At 34.2% G+C, this 10,344-nt stretch overlaps 1 protein-coding gene across 2 annotated transcripts; it reads left to right on the forward strand.

The window, feature by feature from the left end:
* Positions 1-45: 45 nt before the first annotated feature.
* LOC105628498 (kinase superfamily with octicosapeptide/Phox/Bem1p domain-containing protein) lies at positions 46-7,824 on the forward strand. Of its 2 annotated transcripts, none has more exons than XM_020677069.3 (10): positions 46-314; positions 396-3,163; positions 3,254-3,355; positions 3,498-3,650; positions 4,366-4,529; positions 4,700-4,847; positions 5,135-5,257; positions 5,340-5,427; positions 6,585-7,024; positions 7,148-7,824. In XM_020677069.3, exons 2-9 carry the CDS (start codon positions 752-754, stop codon positions 6,749-6,751), a joined length of 3,357 nt encoding a protein of 1,118 aa, XP_020532728.1. In that variant the 5' UTR covers positions 46-314; positions 396-751; the 3' UTR covers positions 6,752-7,024; positions 7,148-7,824. The 2 variants fall into 2 exon arrangements, with proteins under 2 accessions (XP_020532728.1, XP_012065306.1); XM_012209916.4 differs by having other exon boundaries at positions 7,186-7,824.
* Positions 7,825-10,344: the final 2,520 nt, after the last annotated feature.

Below are 10,344 nucleotides of genomic sequence, written 5' to 3' on the forward strand. Positions count from 1 at the left end.
ATATACTTGGTAGAGAAGCGGGAAGGGGGAAGGATAATAAATAGAAGATGCCGAGCGAAGGTTAAAGAGTTGCAGAAAGCAGGTAGTGCCACGTGTGACACTACCTGGCGAACATCCATCGCATCTATCATCCCTCCTCCTTCTCTCTCTCTCCTTCTTCTTTCACAGTTTCCTCTTTTACACAACAAGCCCTCTGCCTATGGCAGTCACCAATGTCTTTTCTTTTTCCTTTTCTATTCTTTTACTTTTCCAATTCTCATCTCCTTGATAATATTTTTCAATTTCAAGCCAGAGAGAGAAAATAGATTTTTGAGGTAATTTATATTTTTCTTTTTGTGTTGAATTTATGATTCTAATTAGTTTCTAGAGGAATTTAGATTCAATTCGTTTTGCAGGAATTCCGATATGGTGTAATTTTATCGGTTGCACCAGAACCTGGATTCTGTAACTCAACGTGGGGCGTTTTGCGTTTTAGCGGTTTATAATTTCAATTGATTAAAGTTTTGTTGATTTTAAATTAATTTTAGGGGTTTTTTTTTTCTTGGTTGGGGTGATGATGTTTCAACTTGTGGCCACGGTTGCTATTGGAAGATACGATCTTTTGAAAGTCTTCTAATAAGGTTTTTAAATGGGAATTTATTTATTTGCTTTATAGGAATAAGTGAACTATCTGGTTATCCGTTTGGGTTTAGGATTAGAGTTTGAGTTTGAGAAATTATTTGTTAGTTGCATGTTTCGTGACTGATACTCCATGTGTAATAAAGGCATTGAGTGCTTGAATAAGACTCATAACCCTGTTGTTGTTAGCCAGCAAAACCCTCGCCAAGCTCTTCACTTGATGGATAACACATCATCTCTCACTTATTCCACCTCTGGCTCCAACCTTGGGTCACATGATGAAACCACCACCCCGCGTGTTAAATTATTGTGCAGTTTCTTAGGTAGCATTATGCCTAGACCTCAGGATGGGAAGTTGCGGTATGTGGGTGGAGAGACGCGAATTGTGAGTTTGCATAGGGATATTGGTTATGAGGAATTAATGAATAAAATGAGGGAGCTTTATGAAGGGGCTGCAGTTTTGAAATATCAACAACCTGATGAGGATCTTGATGCCCTCGTATCGGTTGTGAATGATGATGATGTTACTAATATGATGGAAGAGTATGAGAAGTTGGGTTATGGGGATGGGTTCACTAGGCTTAGGATTTTTTTGTTTTCGCATCCAGACCAGGATGATTCATCCCATTATGTTGATGGGGATGAAAGGGATTCTGAGAGGAGGTATGTGGACGCGCTGAATAATTTGAATGATGGAGCTGATTTCAGAAGGCAGCAACCTGAGTCTCCTTTGATTGGTCCAATTGAAGATATCCATGTACATGAACAATTTTTTAGTCCATTAAATCTTGAAAGTGGGCTTCAGCCAAGGAGTGGTGAAATGTCCATGCCACAGTACAACATGCATCACATTGCAATTCCTCAGCGGTACAATGAAATGGATGGTACATGGAGTCCTGCAATTTATTCTCCTAGGCATCACGGGCACCATGATCTAAGACCAATGCCAGAGTTTCCAAATTCACCCCCTTCTAGGTACCGTATGCAGTTTGGGGAATTGCCTGACAGAGTTATGGATAGAGTGTCTGAAGAATATGCACGGCAACCTCTAAGTCATCATTCTGCTTATGACCATCAGCCTCCATATTCCGAGAATGTAGTATGGATGCCTTCTGGAGCTATACCTCCTGATAAGGCTGGTTTTCCTGGTAACTTGCTTCATGGTCCCAATGTTATTGATGGGAATAGTGCCTGTGAGCATTGCCGGGTGCCTTTCCAAAGAAATCAACTACATGTGGAGCAACCCAATGTAGGAAATGCACTCCACCAGGTTGCTAATCCACCTGCTGAGTGCCACACCCACAGGGAACACTTCATGTTAAATGCTGATCCAAAGGTTCACCATGTAATGTACCCCAAAGATCAGACTGATCCTCGTCCTATCTACAATGAAGCGCACAGCCATGAAAGAGGATGGAATCTGCAGCATCAGTTCACTCCTGCTGATGAAGTAAGAACACATACCTCTGGAGCTGGAAGGATAAATGAGCACTACATTGTAGACGGTCCTGGCATAAATTATCCTCCTGGGCATGCCAATTTGGTGGATGGCCATCATACCCCCTCTACTTATAGTCATCACCGAGCTGTACATGAATTGGGGAATGAAGTGTTTCATGACCAGACTGTGGCTGTTTCGCACCATCTACATGTTACACCTTCTGAAGAACGTGCAGTCCGGTATGGGAATTTTCCTTATGCCTATGGAACAGAGAATCTTTATCCGACATCACATGGACATGTACATTCTCAGAATTTATGGCGAAATGTTCAAAACCCTGTCCATGGCAATTCGTATGAAACTCCCAGTGCAGCCTCACAGGTGAATGGCACAGTTAATCCAGCTCTTCTCAGGGGTACAATTGAGGGTGGTCAAAGGATCGGTGCTTGTATGGATAATCAGCATTCTAGGATAGAGTCGACGCAAAAGACTTTTGGTTTTGATGGAGCAATTGCCACAGAATACTCTTATGGCCATCCTTTGAGATTGAATCCAAATCATTCTGGTCTGGAGAATAAGCAGCTATTTGCTGCAGAAAATTTACAACCACCTCTCCCGCACGAAATGTTCAATTCATCTGCAATTACAGGTGCTCCTGGTTGCAATCCAGAAATTAGTAGTAGCAATATCACTGAAGTGGCAAAAGTAGACGAGAAAACTGTACTTGGCATGGAACGAGAAGCAAATTACGTGGAAAAGGTTGAGAACTTAGAGGTTTCAAACATACCTCAATTGGAGCAAAACATGGTTGCTCATACTCATAGTGGGGCTGCATTTCCAGAGTCTGTCCATTCAAATTGCTCTAGGAATACTGAAGGAATTGGTGTTGATGCAAAAATTGATGAAAATGACCCTTCTGCTGTAGTGGCAGATACAAAGCTATCACTTGACCGATTAAGTTTCTTACCTGAGCTTATTGCTTCTGTAAAGAAGGCAGCATTGGAAGAGGCTGAGGAGGTCAAAGCTAGAGTAAAAGAAGATGCTGAATCTATAAATCATTCTTCAGTATCAAAAGGAGAAACTCCAAACGAAAATGAAGCAGTGGTGAGAAGGAACTGGATTTTCTTATTCTGAAAATACATTTTACCATGCTGTACTTCATGTTCTTTTTCTAATGCCTTGCTTTTCTTGCAGAATGTTCTGGAAGAAAATGAGTTGGATTCTGATGACAATATAAATCCTAACAAGATTGAGCCAACGAAAGCTGAGGCAGAAGCTATTGAGAGGGGATTACAGGTTCATGTTTTCTGTCTTGTGCGCATCATTGGTGTTTTCTTTGGCATCCTCATGGCTCCTTTCATCTACTGTTTCTTGTTTATTATTCCATCTTTTCATCATTTTGCGCTAGGTTTTAACAGCATGCTTGTTTTGTATTCAGACAATAAAAAATGATGATTTGGAGGAAATCCGTGAATTAGGTTCTGGAACATATGGAGCTGTTTATCATGGGAAATGGAAAGGTTCTGATGTAGCCATAAAGAGAATAAAAGCCAGCTGCTTTGCGGGGAGACCTTCTGATAGAGAGCGCTTGGTAGAGTTTATAGCATTCAGATAATTATGCCTTTTTTATCAATCTGCATTTTCTGAATATTGTTATGCAAGAATGAGTTAGTATTTCATATAAAATCATTTAGGATATGATACTCCCAAGCAGCATAGGGAGGCTTGTGAAATCTTTGGATCTTCACAGTCTATTTCCTGAGGCGGGTCGCTAAATGTTGTGGCTATCCAGATGCTAGTAGAAATCTCTGTGCTGGTGAACTGTTTAAAAGAGGAAAAAGTAAAAGAATAAATTTGAATAACAACTTTGGTTAGATGAAACTTGCTTTGCACTTTTCATAAATGGTTTGTAACTGTTGTCTGAAAACTGAGGAAGTAAAAATGCATCATATGGTAGGATTATGATTCCTCAAGCATGGTTTCTGTAGCAATTATGTGTGGGTTTATGGTATAATCCATAGCTTGTTTTTCTTTCACATATTTTACTTATCCTATCACTTTGCGGTGTATTATATTGAAGCTGATGCCTGCATATTGGTGACAGTTAGAGGATGACGTTCACTTGACAGTTAACATCATCTAAATGAGTGTGTTTCAATTAATCTTTGCTATTTGAATTCTATCAGTAGCACTAGTAGCATGACTTCTTCATCTGATAATAAATTGTTATTATTATTATGAATCATCTGATTGGTAATGGAGTTGATATTTGAATAACCATTGTTGCATTTATATTCTCGCTGTAGATCGCAGATTTCTGGAAGGAGGCTTTGATCTTGAGTTCTTTACACCATCCAAATGTTGTTTCATTTTATGGCATAGTTCGCGATGGTCCTGATGGATCCCTAGCAACTGTGACAGAATTCATGGTTAATGGATCTCTGAAACAGTTTTTGCAGAAGAAAGACAGGTAAACAATTTGTGTTTTGCAAATATTTGGCTCTTATGCTAATACTTATTGCATATGAAGAATGAAGAATAAATTAAATATTCCACAAGATAAAACTTGTTGACAGAAAAATATAGAAAGCAAATAATTTCCTGGAATGATTATATGTGACAATTAATATCATTTGACAGGACCATCGATCGTCGCAAGAGGCTCATCATAGCTATGGATGCTGCATTTGGAATGGAGTATTTGCATGGGAAAAACATTGTTCATTTTGATTTGAAGTGTGAAAACCTGTTAGTAAATATGAGAGATCCACAGCGTCCTGTTTGCAAGGTATGAAGCTGATATGTGGAAGTCCCACAAACTTGTATTGAACTTTTCTTTTGTTAGTCAAAATCTTGTTTTGTTATTTTTTTTATGGGTTTTGTGAAATTTCAAAATTCCATGGCTGGCTGTTTAGTTAAATAGACTGCACTTGGTGCTTTCGATGTTTGTTTGTGGTTTATCATTATTTAGTTTCACTGGATGGTCTGATTCAAAATTTTACTTGAAAACAATAATGGTAATTAGTTCTAAAATGTCATGGTTTGGGAACTGACCTAGTTTACACTGTCTCACAGATTGGTGATTTAGGCTTATCAAAGGTTAAACAGCACACCTTGGTGTCAGGCGGTGTCCGTGGAACTTTACCGTGGATGGCACCTGAGCTTCTGAGTGGAAAAAGCCACATGGTGACAGAGAAGGTGAAATTTCTGACACTAATATTAGATTTGCTATAATATAACAAACCACGTTATCTATACCATTTTATATTTTGTGCTGCAGATTGATGTGTATTCATTTGGGATTGTCATGTGGGAATTACTAACTGGGGAAGAGCCTTATGCTGGTATGCATTGCGCCTCCATAATTGGTAAGCCCCACAACATTATTAGACTGCAACTAAAAGACCATTGGTAATACAATCCCCCCCCCCCCCCCTTCTCTCTCTCTCTCTCTCTCTCTCTCTCTCTCTCCTCCTTTTCTGAACTCTTTTTAATTTATTGGGTTTATGTATGATTCCCATAAATTTGTGACAAAAGCGAGATGTTCTTGATGAATTGGGCTTGACTTTGTAATTACATACAAGTCATACTCAAATTTGAGTTAAGAAAATTATATATCATATTATTACCTGTAAAAAAGAAGAAAAAGAGTATAGAGTTGTTTTCAAATCCATGCAAAGGATGGATGGAATCAAGTTTGTTGCTTCAATATTCGAAAGAATAAAGACAAATTTTCTTCAAATGGCAGAGAATGATGGAGGCTATGAGAAGAAAATTGAGTATTATTTTCTTGTGATTATAGATAGTGTTTATGAGGCTAGGATAATATAGGATTAAGGCTTAACTGTTGTTCTTGTAGTGTAGATTTTGAAGTAGGATATTTATGCCTTTTTATTCTTGTTTAGGAGCATAGTTTATAGAGAAATTTGAGTTTCTTATTATTTGTGAAACTTATTGGTTTTATTGAGTTAAGAGTACAAACCTTATCAGTCTTTAGTAGTATAAATAGTCTCCATACATACTGTACATGATCTATCACTTCCGCGTAAATCATTCTAAAAAATTCTAGCTCTCTCTGTGTGATGCAAATTATAGCGTCGAGTCAATAACCTGTCTTGTCTTGGTGTATACCTGCCTTATACCCAAATCTGATATTCATTCCATCTCTTCCATTAAAAGTTCCGATTTATCCTATTATCCATTAGCATCGAAGAGTCCTAAAATTCTTGAAAGTACTGTTTGCAGTATCGTAATGCCACCATAAACTGGCTTGAAAACTTGACCGATCTTGTAATATCATAAGCAAACTGTAAACTAATACATAACATTAAAACCCTTTTCATCATCAATAATGCATCTAGAGTAAATTAGTAACACTAAAGGAATTTATTTTTCCACATTCACACAAATCTTGGAAATTATTCTTAAGAATTTTTTATACGTGTTCGTTTGTGTGCCTTAACCCATGAATTGGCCAGCTGTACCATGGTAAATTAAGCCAATGTTTCTTCTTTTTTATTTGTAGGAGGGATTGTGAATAACTCATTACGGCCAGAAATCCCAACATGGTGTGATCCAGAATGGAAGGCATTGATGGGAAGTTGTTGGGCCTCTGATCCAGCAGAGAGGCCATCTTTTGCAGAAATTTCTCGGAAACTTAGGAGCATGGCTGCTGCAATTAATGTCAAATAATGCCATTTGTGGAGCAGTTGATTTCACTTTTGACTGTCTTACTGACAGAAAAGGTTTTAAAAAATAAGAAAATAAGAGAGAACCAAGATTTCTCTGTTTAATACACCTACTGGTTTTGAAGCATATTCAGGCTAATAGTATTATTATGCCTTTGATTCATCTTCTATGAAGCTTTTAGTTTTGCTGCAAGAACGGAATTGTTCCCACATTACACATTGGATTTAATCCTGAAGCTACATAATACATAAAGAGCTGTGGATGCATGATCAATTTGTGAGTTTTCTTTTTTTTTTTTTTTTTTTCTTGTTTCTATTTTTTCATTTTGCATCAGCTTTAACTTTCATTATGCAGGGTCTGACTACTTCTTACTTTACACTATTCCTTTTACTGGACTAGATTTCCTTGATAACAGGGTGATCTCACTTTCCTGGCAGGATTTTTGTTATTTTGAAGATGATCAAAATAGCAGCACTATGGATAATTAATACTATATCATTTTTTATGTGAGGCCGAGCTATTTCAGGTGAAGGATGTGTGTATAGGTCGATGATGTTTAAGGTGTTGTTAGTTTCACATTGGAAGGAGAGTGATGCATGACTCGTCAGAATTTCTGATGAAACTTGCAGCAAACCTGGTGTTGATCTTTTGTTTTGCCTTGATTCTTTTCTTTTCAACTTCATGTTCATAGACCCTGTTTATATATATATATATATATATATATATATATATAAATATATGTTGGACATATGCTTTGGAGATGTAAAGTGTATATGATTATTATATGAAGAAGCAATCGCATTCTCTCTTGATATGTTGGAACATGATAATGCAGTTCAGGCTCATGTGAAACTAAATACACAGTTTCTTCTAAAAATTCTTTTGTTTGGATTGAGAGCTTAGTTTATTTGTATCAGAGTAATATAATGTATAAGTTTGCAAACGATTAGTATAAGAATTTTGTACACAGCAATTTGATGGAAATTGAAGTGGGATGGAGAGTTTGGTTAATATTTTGTTCACTTTCATGAATAATATGAACAATATGGTAATTTGCGCGCCCGCCCGCGTATGTATATATCTTGGAAAGAACTTGTCAGTGTCTCCCTTCTGTATTACATCCTTTGTGGAAAAAATTCAGTTTGATAAGGTAGGGTTTAAGTTAAAATTTTATGTTCTGGAAGACATCAGGTTATTGAATATTGAGAGGAACTATTATATTTTTTTAAATAATACAAGCAGCTACTGAAATTAACTTGTCCAAAACTATTTGTAATTACTAAAATAAAAAAAAACATATTAACACATTAAAGCAACATATTTAATATTATTTTAATTAGAAATATTATTGCATATTGAAACATTAAAAATAACAAGTTAAATATTATTTTTTATTAAGATAATTTATAAATAAATACAGTGTATACTACAACGTCAAGTTAAATATTAAATTTAAAATTATATTGTAGTTTTCTTAGAAGAAAGATTGTATTTTAGTTTTAAAAACAACAGTAGCATGCATAGGTAAAGAAGAAAGAGTCCGTTGTGGGTTCCATTCCAATTCTATCAGCTCATTTTGGAATGTGATAATTGCATACTGCATTTTCAACAAAACCCTTTTGATTAGGGATGGGGGTGGGTCTTTGTCAGTGTAAAATTTGCAGTACCGGTGCCCAATTTCCTTTAAACTTTTGATCTAAATCGGTTTAAAATTTCTTTTAAAATAATTATACTTGTTTAAAGTTTTAATATCAGTATCTGTCTTAGAATCTATTCAGCAAATTCAGTTGTTCTAATAACGGTTGGCTGTTAAATATTAACTGTTAGTAGTTAACGATTATATGGCAGTTTAGAATAAAAGTTTTTAATACAAATAACTATATGATTAGCTGTTTAATATAAGATGACACAAAATGGTATGAAAGCAATAAATAAGGTAAAGATAAATAATGGATATACGTATCATAAAAAAAATAATAAAAGGCTAACTTTTAGTAAAGATAATGTTTTATAAAATATTGTCTCAAACTCTAAACGCTAAGGTAGATATTATATTACCAAACGCTATAATTAATTAAAATAGTGTTTCAATCCTATTAAAACATTAAACACTGTTTCAAATACTGTGCCCAACAGGACAAACCCATTTGACTAATACAAACCTGTTTTAAATGGATTAGATTAGAAACAGAGATATGAATGAAAGACAATTTTTAAAACTCAGACATTTAAGATTTTTTTTAGTAATTGGTTTCTTTGGTGTTTTATGTTGTTAGAAATTGCGCTTTAGACATAGGTTTAATAATTTTTAATTTTAATAAAATATTGATCCAAATTATTACTGTCTTTGATTTAATATGCATTTAGTTTTCACTTAAAAATTCAGTGTCGGACATAGAATTAAGTAGAAAAAATTTATTATTTTAGAGGCAAAAATAAAAAAAAAATTTAATATTTTATAGGTGATTTTTCTTTTTAAAAAAGTTAAGGGGCTAAAAAACTTTTCAAGAATTAAGTAGAAACAATTTATTATTTTAGAGGCAAAAATAAAAAAAATTTTAATATTTTATAGGTGATTTTTCTTTTTAAAATTTTTTGTTAGAGGGCAAAACCTGTTTTTTAAAGTTCCGTTAATGCTTAAAATAGTTTGTTATATATTTTAAAACTATATAACAGAGTGGATTGTGGATATTTGCAGCTTTGAATCCTTATCCAATCCAAACTTGAATGGATGATAAATTAATATTCATACCCGTCTCAAACACATTTAATTAATATCCAAAATTTATTTTAATTGGATTTTTATGGATCATGTACCCGTGAAAACGGTCGCATTTCCATTCCTAATTTTGACATCAACAATTGATCCTCTCTTATCTATTTTTGTTTATTCATATCCTGCTGCAGGTAGGGGTGAGCGTTCGGCCAATTCGGTCGGTTTTGAGTAAAAGTATTAACCGAAATAAATTAATCGAAATTTTTTTTTGATTTAACCGAATTTAATCAAATTAATTTTTTAACCAACTTAACGGAACCATTTTGACCGAATTAATTTTAATCATTAACTGAACCAAAGTTAAAGAAAATGAAAAATTAATTAACCGATTAAATTTAATCAAAATTTATGATTAATCGACTTTAATCGAAATAAAAAAATTTACAGAAGTTATTAATCACTATTTAATTCAAATAAAAACCGAAATATTTTTAATTTTTAATTTTATTATCTATTTAATCAAAACAACGTAGTTTTGAGGATCAGTTAATTTGATTAATTCAATTAAATTAATTTTTTCTGAATTTTTAACAGATCTCCGAAATCTTAATTTTCTTTAAACTGAATTTTTATTTACTGAACCTAATTGACCGAATTAATCGAGTTAAGTGAATTAGCCAAACAAAAGCTCACCCTATATTGAAAATATTAAGCTTTTATATGTATTGAATCTAAATTCATATTCAACATTCTCATATACAATACGACATTCATTGAAAATTTCTCATTTATTCTGTTCCCATGTATCAAAAGAATTTAGTTTTATTTTTTTATTTTTGTTTAACTATTGGAAGAATATTATAATTGATGAAATTAAATT

Source organism: Jatropha curcas, chromosome 8 (assembly GCF_041381405.1).
Source record: "Jatropha curcas cultivar XTBG-Jc1 chromosome 8, XTBG_Jcur_1.0, whole genome shotgun sequence".
Lineage (NCBI taxonomy): Eukaryota > Viridiplantae > Streptophyta > Magnoliopsida > Malpighiales > Euphorbiaceae > Jatropha > Jatropha curcas.